General features: G+C 40.8%; 3 protein-coding genes and 1 long non-coding RNA gene across 4 annotated transcripts in view; all 4 read right to left on the bottom strand.

The window, feature by feature from the left end:
• Window positions 1-1,684: 1,684 nt before the first annotated feature.
• Window positions 1,685-3,037, bottom strand: LOC6042811 (28S ribosomal protein S9, mitochondrial). Its single transcript, XM_001870774.2, has one exon. The coding sequence runs from the start codon at window positions 2,936-2,938 to the stop codon at window positions 1,748-1,750; it is 1,191 nt and encodes a 396-aa protein (XP_001870809.1). The 5' UTR covers window positions 2,939-3,037; the 3' UTR covers window positions 1,685-1,747.
• A 4,090-nt stretch (window positions 3,038-7,127) lies between these two features.
• LOC119768772 lies at window positions 7,128-7,769 on the bottom strand. The gene is made up of 2 exons (XR_005278218.1): window positions 7,544-7,769; window positions 7,128-7,479 (listed from the first exon to the last, which is right to left on the bottom strand). It is a non-coding gene; the product is annotated as an uncharacterized LOC119768772 (long non-coding RNA).
• Window positions 7,770-9,224: 1,455 nt separating this feature from the next.
• LOC6042810 (MOB kinase activator-like 4) lies at window positions 9,225-11,485 on the bottom strand. Its single transcript, XM_001870773.2, has 4 exons — window positions 11,426-11,485; window positions 11,018-11,181; window positions 10,737-10,946; window positions 9,225-10,673 (listed from the first exon to the last, which is right to left on the bottom strand). The coding sequence occupies exons 1-4, from the start codon at window positions 11,483-11,485 to the stop codon at window positions 10,439-10,441; spliced, it is 669 nt and encodes a 222-aa protein (XP_001870808.1). The 3' UTR covers window positions 9,225-10,438.
• LOC6042805 overlaps window positions 11,081-15,540 on the bottom strand; it is a 73,381-nt gene continuing 68,921 nt past the window's right edge. The window contains exons 5-6 of the mRNA XM_038262767.1: window positions 11,426-11,592; window positions 11,081-11,181 (exon numbers count right to left, since the gene is read on the bottom strand). Of these exons, the coding sequence (XP_038118695.1) occupies window positions 11,472-11,592 (121 nt within the window). The 3' untranslated portion in view covers window positions 11,081-11,181; window positions 11,426-11,471. The remainder of the gene's footprint in view (window positions 11,182-11,425; window positions 11,593-15,540) is intronic.

Genomic DNA, 15,540 nt, shown 5'->3' with positions numbered 1-15,540 from the left:
TGGAAGAAAAACTCAATTTTTTTTGCAAGCGATATAAATTCATTAAAAATTACTGAGGTCTTCAAAAATCATCAAAAAACTAAAAATTGAGTGTTTTTATGAACTGTTACCACATAGTAGATTGATATCATTCGATTGTAATTTCTCGATCTATTATTCTAAATTTTAATATTCAGAAATAAAAAATCTCAAAAATTATTTTAAAAATTCAAAAACTTTAAAATTGGAACATCAAAAAATGCAAAAAAAAAATCATAATTTAATACAGGATAATTTGGTCAGGATTCATCATAGAAGATGATGATGCGACCCAAAATCATAGTGTTTGTTGAAAGGTATTATATTTTATTCTCAAGGCAAACAATCGGTTGCTGCGGATGAGACATTTCCCGTTTAACTGTTGTTAAATTTTTAATGAAATGGTTTAATCTTAGACAGCCGGCTGTGGAAAGATAAAACCAAATAATATTTATTTATAAAATGAGGTGTTAAACGCCATGCTGCAATGATAGCGTAGTCTGATTTTTAATTATACAATCATTTAATTCATGAATTTGTTACGGAATAGACGCGACGAACTCAATCATCAAGTGCTTTCCGATCTTCTTTCTGTTAGCTAGATAAGGTATTGATTTTCGTTGCCTCTCGAGCTACGATGCTATGGAGAGGGCTTAACACACAAACAACCGACGTCGAGCCCTCCGAGCTACGGAGCTATGGGAAGGTCTTTTCAACACAAAAAAAGAGACTCGCGCACCACACGACGTTCTTGATGAATCAAAATAATTTTGTTACGCGATAAACCTAACGAACTCGGATCGTTTTTACCGAAAACTATATCACAATTCACGACAAAAATGCGAAACAAAAGGCACACACAAAAAAAAAACACTTTTCACTCCGAATTTTTTTTACGACCACGCGCTCCCTTGCCAATTATGCACTGATGACGCTGCATTTTCAGAGGGTAATCTTCTTCTCACAGCGCACAATTCACGACAAAAAATGCGAAACAAAAGGCACACACAAAAAAAAAACACTTTTCACTCCGAATATTTTTTTACGACTACGCGCTCCCTTTGCCAATTATGCACTCTCTGAGACTTTAGAATTTGGAAATTAAATTTAAACATATTATTTTTAAATAATTTTTTTTAGTTTTAATATATTTTTTTAGTTGTCGATTTTTTTTTTCAAATTTACTGTATTTAGATTTTTAGAAGTTTTATATCTTTATTTAACAAAAAAGAATGGCTTAAAATAAGGGAAATAATCGAAATTTATGGTTTTTTGATCAAAACTCTTGAACTTTTAAAGTTTTTTTTTAAAAATATTGGAAATGTTTAAATTTATTTTTTTCAAACAGCTTTTTAAAATTTCGTTCGTAATTTCTGGATTCACGATCGAGTTTCTTAATGGCAATTGGCTTAAGTCGTGTCGATGATAGATAAAGATTTGACGACGGTAGATCTAAATATGACTATTGAAAAATCTCGATCGTGAGTCGAGGAATTACTATCGAGTGCAATAATCGCCACTTTAGATTGTAGGAATTAAGAAATTCCTAGAATTCAAAATTCAAATGAAGCTCATTCCCATGCGAACTGAAATCCTAGAAACAAATTGATAGATTTCCTCAACTGTTTTTCCACGAAAAAAAAAAAAAAACAACAAAAAGCCAGCACAATTTGGAATTATAATCTTTATTTTCATTACTCGCTAGCAAAATGCCTTCCAACGCAACTTTCTATCGCTTCTTCCAGGTGTACTTCCGGCGGGCTCCGGCCTGGCCCGGCTTCTTGCGCTCCCGCCGACGGTAGTCCCGCTGCAGCAGACCCGCAATCCGCATCCGATCGATCGTGTCCGCGTCCACAAAGCTGCGCAGTCCCATCGCGATGCCCCAGCGGATGGCACCGGCCTGGCCGGCAAAACCTCCCCCCTCGACGTTCGCCACAATGTCCACCTTGTTGACCATGTCGGCGAAGACCAGCGGGAAGAGCACCTGCTCGCGCGATTGAATTGCCTCGAAGTAGGTGATGTCCTGGCCGTTGATGGTGATCTTGCCGGTGCCGGGTACGGTCACGGTCACGTCCGCTCGGGCCGTCTTGCGTAGACACTCGTACACGGTGACGAAGGCACGTCCGTCGGCGTCAAACTGAGGCTGCGGCAACTGGTCGGCATCGGTTTTGGCCAGAAGGGGCTTCCGATAGCGGTTGATAAACTCCTGTTCCCGGTACGAGTACGGATGCTGAAGCAAACGTTCCATCGCCAGGACAAAGTTGTCGTACTCCGTGTCGGTGAGGTCCTCAAGGAGAATCTTCTCCAACGCATCCTTGTGAATCCATTCCGACCCAGACGCTTCCAGCTTTTGGCTCTCGTCCGGCTTCAACTGCTTCCTCATCATCCGGTCCTCGAATCCGTTCAGGTTGTTGATGTTTTCAACGACGTCATACAAAAGCTTGCTGTAGTTTGGCCTGCTGGTGTAGAACATGCTGTGGAACGGCCGTCCCGTCTCATCGAACTCGGCCGCCTTCCGCTGCGGGATCACCTCCTCTGGGGGCTTCATCATGGGGCGCGCCCGCTTGTCGTACAACCCAGAAGGAAACAGATACTGGATCGCCCGGTCAATGTCGTCCTGGGAGAACGTTTCCGGATCTTCACCCATCATGTTGGCCAAGTGGCGCTTGCCAAGCTTAAACTCCGTGTTCTGGATGCGCATAAACTCGTCGTGGGCCTTGGCCCGCTCCAGATAAGACTTCATGGCTTTACTCGTTTTCACGACCTTCTTCTGCTGTTCCGCGGAGGCGGCGACGGCAGTCGATTCGCTCGTGGTCGTTCTCGAGGACAACACGGTGGTCCATCGCGCTGCGAGTGGGGCCACATTGCGGGCCAGTCGCAGGCACTGCACTTTGGTAATTAGTTCACCAATGCTCAGCATTTTTCAACGCGAAAAATGCAATTTTTACTTTTTTACATAACCGAAAGCGCCGCAACGAGACGACGGAGACCGCACAACTTGTTTACTGTTTTGACAGCTGCCCGCACATGTTTTCTTCGCGATGAGGGAGCGTCCATTAATGATGCGTTTAAAAGTTACAGTAGAGGCTCTCGGTAGTTTTACTCCAAGAATGAGTAAAATCTAGAAGAATCAATTTGAAGTTACAATTTCGCTGCAATAGGGTAAATATTAAAGCCCTATGAAAATGTTGATATACAACGATTGAAAACATGTTTAAAAACCATTTCTGATCACTTTTATTTATTTTAATGCAAAAAAAAGATGACAAGACAACATATTTTCGATGGATCAACTCGACGGCAACATTACAAAAGGCATCATGTACATTTTGACACTTTCTGGGTTATTGCATATTCTGAAAGTACTCCTAATAAGCTACCTCTCCACCAAAAATCAGCAAAAGTTACTTCAGTAAAGTCTGTTTAATAATGATTTTAAATAAAGTAACATAAACAAAATCTCTGAAATCTGCAGTGCCTGTTTATATAGCCCTGTTATGTCAAATAAAAGACTACATGAACCTTGCGACGAAAAAAAAGCATCATGAAAAAGGCGCCATGTACGCTTGCCGACTAAAAAACGAGTCATAACAAAACATCCCCTCCACTTGCAAAAAGTGCCATGTACATTCGGCGAAGAAAAACGAATCATAACAAAGCGCTTCCTCCAATGACAGCAGGGTGATATAGACGTTGATGATTTCAAAAGAAGTTATGTTTGTTTTTCTTGAATATAAGGACGGAAATAATGTTTTATTGAAAATGGATTATCAAGTCGATGCCAACATTTCAAAAAGCATCATGTACAAACCATGCGTTTTGAGAAAAACGCATTTGAATGTTGAGCATCCATTTTCAATTACCAAAAAGCAAAATAAGATGTTCTAATGATAACGAACGATGAAAAACGTTGCTTTTGTTGATACTTGATCATCCATATTCAATAAAACAATACTTCCGTAATTTTATTTGAGAAAAACAAACATAACTTCTTTTGAAATCACCAACGTCGATATCACCCTGCTGTCAGTGAGGGGGGCGCTTTGTTATGATTCGGTTTTCTTCGCCGAATGTACATGGCGCTTTTTTCATGTTGCTTTTTTTTGTCACGAGGTTTATGAAGCCTTTTGTTTGACAGGTTGACAGGGCTATATAAACAGGGACTGCTGATGGCAGAGATTTTGTTTATGTTACTTTATTTAAAAACATGATTAAACCTCGGATTAAACAGACTTTACTGAAGTAACTTTTGCTCATTTTTGGTGGAGAGGTAGCTTATTAGAAGTACTTTCAGAATATACAATAACCCAGAAAGTGTCAAAATGTACATGATGCCTTTTGAAATGTTACCGTCGAAGTATCAATAAAAACAACGTTTTTCATCGTTTGTTATCATTATAACATCTTTTTTTACACTCAAAATATTGTTCACCACAGTGTTGCATGAAAATATAGGTGATTTTTTTCCATCTGTATTTTCATGTCAAATCTACGTGAAACTCAGGTGGCTAAGCTCCATCAATTTCCAAGCGAACCAATACAACCATATGCCACATCACAAGAATTTCACGCCAAAGTTGCAACAAATTCACGCAGGTTCTAACTTCTGGGAATGTTATACCATCTCATGATTTTCTAGTGGACTTGAAAGTACGGGGCGCTGGGGAGAGGGTTTCTTTTTCTTTTTTTTTGTCAGGGATTTATGAAGAATTAAAAAAAGTTCAAGATGGTATGTCAGAGACATAACCGAAAGACATAGGACCAAACAATTTGAATGTGTTGTTGGATTGCTAGTGAAATCTGGAATAAGATTATTTTATTTTGTTTCATAGATTTGTCGGCAAAATTGTCATAAATGTTCTCCCAAGGTGAACCTTCCATGAGGGCACCAGCAACTCCAGGTTGTGGCCACTACTGTCGAAATGTCAATTTTCATGTTCAGTATCAAAAACCATGAATTTTGATACCCATATTGCCACAACTCGTATGGTTCTGTAAAAGACCCTCGCGGCCCCGGGGGAACCTGCTTTGAGATCACCGGCCACTCCAGGTTGTGGCCACTACTCTCGGAATGTCAATTTTCATGAACAGTGTCAAAAATCATGCATTTTGATACCCATATTGCAACAACTCGTTCTGTAAATGTCCTCCCAGGCCCCGGGGGAACCTTCGTTGAGGGCAGCAGCCACTCCAGGTTGTGGCCACCACTGTCGAAATGGCCATAATCATGTTCAGTATCAAAAAATCATGAATTTTGATACCCATATTGCCACAACTCGTATGGTTCTGTAAATGTCCCCCCAGGCCTCGAGTGAACCTTCTTTGAGGGCACCGGCCACTCCAGGTTGTGGCCACTACTTTCGAAATGGCCATTATTATGTTCTGTATCAAAAAGGATGAATTTTGATACCCATATTGCCACAACTCGTATGGTTCTGTAAATGTCCCCCCGGGCCCCGAGGGAACCATCTTTGAGGGCACCGGCCACTCCAGGTTGTGGCCACTACTGTCGAAATGGCCATTATTATGTTCAGTATCAAAAATCATGAATTTTGATACCCATATTGCCACAACTCGTATGGTTCTGTAAATGTCCCCCCAGGCCCCGGGGGAACCTTCTTTGAGGGCACCGGCCACTCCAGGTTGTGGCCACTACTGTCGAAATGTCGAAATGGCCATTATTATGTTCTGTTTCAAAAAGCATGAATTTTGATACCAATATTGCCACAACTCGTATGTTTCTGTAAATGTCCCCCCGGGCCCCGAGGGAACCTTCTTTGAGGGCACCGGCCACTCCAGGTTGTGGCCACTACTGTCGAAATGGCCATTATTATGTTCAGTATCAAAAACCATGAATTTTGATACCCATATTGCCACAACTCGTATGTTTCTGTAAATGTCCCCCCCAAGCCCCGGGGGAACCTTCTTTGAGGGCACCGGCCACTCCAGGTTGTGGCCACTACTTTCGAAATGGCCATTATTATGTTCTGTATCAAAAAGGATGAATTTTGATACCCATATTGCCACAACTCGTATGGTTCTGTAAATGTCCCCCCGGGCCCCGAGGGAACCATCTTTGAGGGCACCGGCCACTCCAGGTTGTGGCCACTACTGTCGAAATGGCCATTATTATGTTCAGTATCAAAAATCATGAATTTTGATACCCATATTGCCACAACTCGTATGGTTCTGTAAATGTCCCCCCAGGCCCCGGGGGAAACTTCTTTGAGGGTACCGGCCACTCCAGGTTGTGGCCACTACTGTCGAAATGGCCATTATTATGTTCAGTATCAAAAGCATGAATTTTGATACCCATATTGCCACAACTCGTATGTTTCTGTAAATGTCCCCCAAGCCCCGGGGGAACCTTCTTTGAGGGCACCGGCCACTCCAGGTTGTGGCCACTACTGTCGAAATGGCCATTATTATGTTCAGTATCAAAAAGCATGAGTTTTGATACCCATATTGCCACAACTCGTATGGTTCTGTAAAAGTTCCCCCAGGCCCCGGGGGAACCTACTTCGAGGGTACCGGCCACTCCAGGTTTTTTCCACCACCAATTCGAAATTTTTCATGAGAACCGCCGCATCATAGTGGCTTCAACGCGGTCCGCTTCGCTCGAATTTCCTCCTTCTGCTGCTGGTGGTTCTTCCTTCTGGTTGCTGGTCCTTTTCTTCTATTGGCCGCTGCTGCTGCTGCTGCTCCGCGCCTGCCCGACGTGCACAGTTCGAGTGCTCGTTCCAAAGTGACTTGCTTTTGCGAAATTTTCTGCTTAAATAGCGGCACAGCCGGAGAACGGCACAAAAGGGGCGCGGTCTCGAATGCATACGCTCGCTCTGATTGGTCATCTGTCCGATTTGTACTGAAAAATTACTCATTTTGATTGCATGTTTTAAGTGCTTTAACTATGTTTAGTCAGACTATCTATGTAGTTAAACAATAGCTGAAGACTTCCTCTTTCGATTGGTGGTCCAACCGTCCGTATTGATTCACAGGGAAAAAAGATATAAGCGTTCAAAATGTCCCCTTTTTTAACGCTTAAATGTGACGCTTTGGATCGAATTTCTGAACTGGCCCCCCAATATAGTAAGTAGAGACATAGTCCTATGTCAAAAAGGGCTTGTTATTTTCACATTTTATTTTCAAAATTTGACTATTTTCACTGATACTAACACACATTACACATTGTTAATTACGTCACAACACATCAAACACTCTTGGCACAATATACATAATATTTTCTTTGCATTAAATTGTCCAATATCACCAAGTTTTTTTCACACACGCGACTGGTCTTCGTTTCCGACTCTCCACTTGCGGCTTGTGGGACAGATTGGCTGCTTTTCCTTCTTCCGTTCGCGGCCAGCGCCTTCTTCGCAGCCTGTTTTGCTCCTTTGACGATGTTAAACCTTGCTCACCTCCGGCTTCATGTGATTGCCCTGAAATTTCTGGTTCCATGGCCTAGACAATAAGAACATAATAAATTATCTCAAAAATTGGCTAAAATGATGAGAAAAATACTTACAGTTGCTCGCATAAATCTAACCCCAGAAATGGAAAAAGAACGCAGATTTTTCCGGTGTCGATAATCCACCGAGACAAACGAAAAGCTGATACCATGTTCAGCTGTTGAGAATCACCAGCAGACTGATTGTCCTCAGACTTGCAGGCTGGCTCAAAAATTTCAGACAGGAAAATCATGCAGCTTTCCATCTCTGGTCGTCGTCGTCACTTTTCACCACAATGTTGCATGAAATGGTATGTGGATATTTTCCATACCACTTTGCTTGTAAATGTGGCATGAATTTCATGCAAACCAAAATCAGCTGACATGCAAGCCACGCCTCCAATTTTTCAGGCAAGAATTTCACGTAAAATTTAGTTGTGTTAGTGTAGGCTGCGTTGGAAGCAAGTAGGATTGACGTGAATGCATTGTGATAGTTGCATGACTCATGTGATATGATGTTTGAGGCCAAAAATTGGCTGCTACCGGAAATTTCATGCAACTATGTGGTGAAAGGTTTTTTGAGTGTACTATTATATTAAAATGGGAATTGAAAAATGATGCTCAACATTCAAATACGTTTTTTTTGAAAACGCACGGTTTGTACAGATGCTTTTTGAAATGTTGGCGTCGAAATGTTCTGCAAAATTTCAAGCGGCCAGCCCTACTGCGTTGTGTTTACCGCAGAGAGGATTCGGAGAACGGATCACATTCCACAGAATCTACAGGGGACATACCGTACCAAACGATCTGATTTTCAAACAAAGTGCAACTTATGATGATAAATCTCTCTCTCTCTCTCTCTCTCTCTCTCTCTCTCTCTCTCTCTCTCTCTCTCTCTCTCTCTCTCTGGGAGGTTTCTAAGTGCGTTTTAGGCTGAGCCAAGAATAAAATGGGTGTCATGGGTCAATGGGTATTTACCTTTTTTATCATTAAAGTTTTCTACTTTAGTCCAATTTGAACAATTTATATCCAATTTTCAAAAACGTTTTATTATTTTTTTACGAAATTACTATTTTTAATCACAATTAACTTGCGAAAATGTTGCAATGAGACATAGTTTTGAACAAAATATTTATGTCGCATTATCGGTAGCAAAATATAGATAAATCATAATTTTTAAATGACCAAAAAAAATAAAAAATAAATAAAAAAATGCATAGACTGTCAATAAAAAAGTTTTGACTAGACTTTCATTTTATAAAACTCCAAATCACTTTACAGTTGGGTCAAAGGGTGATTTAAAATGTATTTTATGTGTAATTGAAAAATATTTTCAGATCTTAGACATTGGCTCAAGAATTGTAAACTTTAATTTCTGAATTGAAATATTATTTTATTTTGTATCCAATAAGTTTTTCATCCCAAATTATGTTATGTTTAGTTTTTTTAGGCTTTTATTTTTACAATTTACTAAGGTTTGAAAAAAAAAAACAAAATTTAAATTTGGGGCATTCAAATTCATTTGTTTTAAAGTTTTTTGTCATGCTGATTTTTTAAATACCTTACGATTTTTTTTAACGATTTCAAAGAATCGGAATAAGATTTAGGAATTATCATTTTGATCTCAATATAGCGATGGCTTAGTCAATTCAGAGTGATATTTATTTCAACCATTCAAACAGAATCTGATTCAGTAGAAGCAAAGTGTGTATGAAAGGATTGTGATATAAGTTTAAATTTATTGCCAAACAAACTGAAATCAGCAACCACGTCGTATTTATATTATAATATTACTAATGATTTTTTATTTGAATTTTTCCCCCATTTTACTTCTAGATTACATAATCTCCATTTCCTTTCAGGTGTAAACATTTCTCAAGTGATTACTGTAACACTTTTTTTTTCTGCGCTGAGATGCTCTTTCGACTTGTTTTAATTATTTTATTTGTTTTTTTTTTTGGTTGGGTTATTTTCAACTTTCTTTTTTCTTCTGTTGTTTCACTAAACACCATTTGCTAGTTTATGAAGTGTGTGTGTGTGTGAGTGAGTTGTTTGTGGAACCTCTATTTTTTCTTTTACTTCTTGCTTGTGGGGTGAATTTTGTTGATGCTGTTTTGTTTCGTTACATATTCTAACTTCGAGTAGCGTAAAAAAACTGACACATATTTTATACGTTTTGGTTGCCCGCCACGCGCGCCACCCTATGAACGATGGATTTTTTGTTGTTTTCTTCTCTCTTTAATTTCCGTAATGCTTGCATAGTTTCATTACCCATTTTTTTTTAGTTTGTCATGTGTGTGAAGATGGTTCAGTTTTTTTGTTCAATGTGTAAAAAATAGACAACCCTGAAGAGGTAACTCGCGCGCGCCGAAGGTTCGCGCGCTTGTTCCGGGTTCTCTCAACAGGTGAAACAGGATCAAAGACGGATGGACGATTATAGCGTACGAGTTTGTTTTCTTTCTACTTTTTCTGTCTCATTGCATTCTTAAACCATAGTTATTGTTGCTTGCCTTCCGAATCTCTCTTTCTGTTTTGTTTTTACTTGTATTCAGTATAAGTATAGTTTATAATTACTTGCTCAATCGTTAAATACTTTTTTATTTTAAATTTTACACGCGATTTACCATCTTTCGCGTTTGTTTTTAATTTTATTTTTCTTTCATATGCTGAATGCTGTTTCCATTATGTGTTTGTCCATTAACTGTCCAACTCGCGTCTCTCTCTCTATTCGAGTGCTTTCTAGTGAGAGGTTTTTACCTTTGATTACAACTTTGCGTTTTGCGTTCGTCATTTGTTTTTAAATATAGGAAAGGTTTTAAAAATAGGATCAAAAACACGCCAAAGAAAGCAGCTGTCTCACCGTGGAAAGGAACAGAGGAGGACCAATAGTAAGAGGTTTGAGTGTGTTTGTGATAGGGTGTCGTTAATGCAACAAATACGTCCGTTTGCGTCGTGAAATCTTACCCGGGGGCCTTAAGCTTCACTCTCGCCGGGGGTCAGCTCGCACTCGGGGATCGGCACGATCAGGTTCTCCTTGGACATGAGCGAATATTTGGTGACAAAGTGGGTGAAGCGCAGACAGAGGTACGTCTCCTCCTCGAACTCGTTGAATATTCGCCGGTGGTGGTAGTACGCGTGCGAAAAGATCCGGTACACGCGCCGGCAAACCGAGCCCAGCTTCGACACCGACGATTCCTTGATTGATACCCTGGAAGAAAAGCGGATTGATGTAGCAGATATTACGACCTTTAAAAATCATTTGAGAAGGTACCTGCTAGGAAAGTATTTATTGCTATTGAGAAGGCACGCGGCCCCGTCCAGGGTGTGGCGCGTGTAATCGATGGCCGGACACTCCTTTGGCGTCTTGTGAGCGGCGCACAGGAAGATCCACTGCTCGGTGGCGGTCATCTGGGTGCAGGTGGCCGGAAAGCACTGCGTCTGCAGCCGGACCGCCAGGCCGTTCAATTCCATGCAGAATTGTCTGAAAAAATAAAACAAATTCTTAGCTATTCAAGAACAGTTCTCCCCTTTCCAAAGCATCAACGCAAATACCTGAGATGTTCGTATTTCCAGACACCCTCGTCCTGCCCGTCGGGCATCGTCAGAATCTGCTCCACGCCGGAGGGGTCCTTCTTGATCATCTGCTGAATGTACTGCTGCACCGCAAGCGTGCTGTCCATCTCCTCGAACGGTTCATCGGGCCAGTTGGAAAAGTCCTGCAAAAATCAGATAAAACCATCAATACAACAAACAAGTTCCACCCCCCCAAAACAGATGAACTAGCCCGGAGGGGTGGGGAACCGAATCGATTGTCATCGTCGTCGCCACTTTCACACACGCAACCAGAGTTGGAAAATTTCCACCCCGTCCGTGCGAAATCCATCACTTGTGGCACCTCGGCGGAATCGGGGGAGCCTGGGCTTGCACGGGAACTGGTTCCGGGGGTCGAACGGTACTCACCTTAGCTTTGGTTCCGGGTCTGTTTCTTCTGAGGATCGTAGAACCGTCAGCCATCTTCATGATTGAAAATTCTTTTTCCTCCCTGGCTTTGACAGCTGCTGCCAGGTCTGATGCTTGACAGTTTGACATATCGTGCAAGGATGCCAGGGTAGAGTTTGTGGGAAAGTCTGTGCATTTACAGTACCGGTCAAAGGTTTATGAAATCGGACGATTTTTCATACCTCACCAAAAAAAAATGCACGACGATTTTTCATACCTCACACAAATTGCAGTAATAACGAAAGTGTTTTGCCTTCCTCACCTCAATGAGGAAAGGCTATAAAATCACTCGAAAAATGAGCTTCTTTATTCGACCCACCTTCACGTATACCTATCGACTCAGAATCAAATTCTGAACAAATGTCTGTGCGTGTGCGTTAGGGTGGTCCAAATCTGGACTTTTTTGGGGCTACCCCCTGAAATCAAAGATTGGCCCATCACTAGGCTAAATTCCAAATTTGAGCTCATTCTGACCACGGGAACCCCTCCCTCCAATCGCTTAAAGTTTGTATGGGAAAAATCGTCAAAATGTATGGAGAAAAGCAACTGTTTTACTTTTTTACCTGTGGAAGGCGCCATAGTTATCCGATCCTTGCCATTTCTCAAATGTAGAACCTTCATTATATTTATAACAACTTTCCCGAAGACACCATATTTTTAGGATTTTTTCCCGCGAAGTTATTAGCGCCCAAAACTGACCATTTTTGCGCGGCCAGCTGTAAGGGGCTACCTAACAACGATGTTTATTTCCAATTCGTACACGCACGTGCTCTCTCTCAGGTTCAAACTCTCTCACGAGTTTGCTTGCCTGCCTGCTTGCTTACCAACAAGCGCGCGCTGTTTCTCTGCTTGGACTTTTGTCGTCGTCGTCGTTTTCGTTTGCTATTCGCGATCAAAAGCTCAAAAATTCCGACAGATGGCGCAAAGCATCGAAGAATGACGATTCAGATTTTTGTTGTTCGGTTACATAGGAATGCAAACTTAAAATTGAATTTACAGCTCATAGAGCAACTTTTGAGAAAAAATTCAAGTAGTACGATTGTTAACTCTTTGCCCTCTATAAATTAACGCAATAAAAAAAAATATTTGAAATAAAATAATTTTGAAAAAATAATATGGTTTAAAATGATAGAGCATCAAAAGTTAACAAAGTATCAGCTCGAATTTTTGCTCAAAAGTTGTTTTGAACGCTGGAATTTAACAAAACAGAATTCGCATACATAACCTCAAAGGGCGGAAATTTCAATCGACATTCTTCGTTCTGTTCTGCTACTCAACACTAGGTGTCGCATGTCGTTTGGCTCTTGAACGGCAATCCGCTGCGCTGCGTTCTTGGCATGTTTATTATAATTTTCAAGATATATTTCGATATTTATTTCGAGATATAAAATTAAATGTAATATGTGATTAACAATAGATATCATATTATCAGAGCGTGTGTGAGAGAATACAAATTTCGATACATTTGTTCCTCCATGAATTGTCATCTGTTATGTTATGTAATTGAAATTTATTTCTAGTTTTGGTATCATACCAAACTCAAGACTGCGATTTTAACTCTTCTAGAAAAAATATAAGACTTTTTTTTAACTTAGTCAAGTATAGATTTCATGAAGAACAATACACTTAGACAATTAATCGATTTTGGGAACTGTTTTTTTTCACTTTTTTATACTATCAAACAAGCTTAAAAAGAAAACATTTGAAGTTTTTTCGTAGCCCTATGATCACGATTATTTTTCATTCCATACAAAATATTTTAATCTGCCGAAAATATAAAAAAAAAACATCCTAACAACAAATTGCGGTATATTTTGCCTTTGACGATTATTAGAAGTTTACGATTCCGAAACATCCAAAAAGTGCAACGATGTCTATAAGAAAAGCCTCAAAAATAGAGATTGTTGAGCTAGCTAGTTTGAAATCTGTAATCAAATCGCCTTCGAATGGACAAGCAGTTGGTCGGATGATATTTAGAGTAAAAAAAAAAACAAAATTTGTATTACCTGAAGATTTTTTAAAAATAATTGAATCATTCTCTCTAATGAGCATATACGAACAACTGCTTGTAATGCTTGGAAAAACGAACAAATCCTGTTCATTTGCTTCAATTTTTTAAACGAGGCTAAGCCAAGGCCTGAGTTTTTTATTCAAATTATTTTTTTTAGTGCACTTTTTTCAATTTTGACATAACCTAAGAATTTATATGCTAAATATATCTCAAAACAAACCTGCTATTTTATTTGAAAATTATAATAAACATGCCAGGAACACAGCGCAGCAGATAGCAAACGAAAACGACGACGACGACAAAAGTCCAAGCAGAGAAACAGCGCGCGCTTGTTGGTAAGCAGGCAGGCAGCCAGGCAGGCAAACAAACTCGTGAGAGAGTTTGAACCTGAGAGAGAGCACGTGCGTGTACGAATTGGAAATAAACATCGTTGTTAGGTAGCCCCTTACAGCTTGCCGCGCAAAAATGGTCAGTTTTGGGTGCTAATAACTTCGCGGGAAAAAATCCTAAAAATATGGTGTCTTCGGGAAAGTTGTTATAAATATAATGAAGGTTCTACATTTGAGAAATGGTAAGGATCGGATAACTATGGCGCCTTCCACAGGTAAAAAAGTAAAACAGTTGCTTTTCTCCATACATTTTGACGATTTTTCCCATACAAACTTTAAGCGATTGGAGGGAGGGGTTCCCGTGGTCAGAATGAGCTCAAATTTGGAATTTAGCCTAGTGATGGGCCAATCTTTGATTTCAGGAGGTAGCCCCAAAAAAGTCCAGATTTGGACCACCCTAGTGTGCGTGTGGCGGACGCAACCGCCGCCTCAAGGATAGCAACGGAGAACCACCTGAAGTACGCATCAACGAAAATCCCGGTCTACGTCGATGACAACACCATCGACGTTCGGATCGACGATCTCCCGCTGGACCTGCCGAACAGCAAGATCGCAGAAGCTATGCGTGAGTACGGTGAAGTGCTGACAATTAGGGACGAGGTTTGGAAGAATTTTTTCACCGGCGTTCCCAATGGTGTACGCGCGCTGAAAATGAAACTTACCAAACCCGTCCCATCCTACGTAACTGTCTGCAATCTGCCGTCATTGGCCACATATACTGGGCAAATCGCCACGTGTAGACGTTGTGGGATGAAGCGCCACGTATCGAAGAGCTGCTCTGAAGCAGCGAAGAAAACGAAGCAGAATCAACCCAAACCAGCAAATCAACCCGCGAAAACTACTCCAGCTGCCCCGATTGTTTTGCCCCCAGCCAATCCACCAGTAGTTGAATCCCAAGTCATTACCCCACACAATGGGGACAATGGCAATGACGGATTCACTACTGTTTTGAAGAAAGGCAAATCGAAAAGGCAATTGTTGGAGGAAGATAAAAAACCGCCACAGCAAAAAAGAACGTGCATCGACGACGACGACAAAACGACACCCGATACTGGGAACGAACATCGCGATGGAAATGGTCAAGAAGAAGAACAACAGATCGTACAGCAAAAGCCAACTCCGAAGAGACGACTTAGGAAACCGACCGTTTGACGTGGGTCTACGTTATTCTAGTAAAAATATAAATAAAAATGTTATTAATTTTATTCTGAAAAATTGAAGCTTGGCCAAACTATGTAAACGGAGGCCAGTTAGTTAAATAAATAAAAAAAAAAAAAAACAGACACGAACAACGAAACAAAGAGAAACGAAAAAAGTAACATTTTCAGCGAAAATGATGATTATGAAAATTTTGGAAGCGTCAATATCATACACACATAATATTCGCGTAGTACGCCTTGGCTGGCGTGGCAGTGCGTGGCCGAATGGTTACGCTGTCCGCTTTGTAAGCGGACGATTCTTGGTTCGATTCCCATCTGCTGCAACCTTCCATCGGATGAGGAAGTAAAATGTCGGTCCCGGCCTTGGTTGATAGGCCGTTAAGTCATTCCAGGTGTAGGAGTCGTCTCCATGCCATAAGTACAAACAACACACCACACCAAGCCTACTCTGGTGGAATCGCTGGCGGTGGTTGGACTCGCAATCCGAAGGTCGTCAGTTCAAACACTGGGGTGGAA

This window comes from Culex quinquefasciatus, chromosome 3 (genome assembly GCF_015732765.1).
Source record: "Culex quinquefasciatus strain JHB chromosome 3, VPISU_Cqui_1.0_pri_paternal, whole genome shotgun sequence".
NCBI lineage: Eukaryota > Metazoa > Arthropoda > Insecta > Diptera > Culicidae > Culex > Culex quinquefasciatus.
This window is presented reverse-complemented; position numbering and strand designations above follow the sequence as displayed.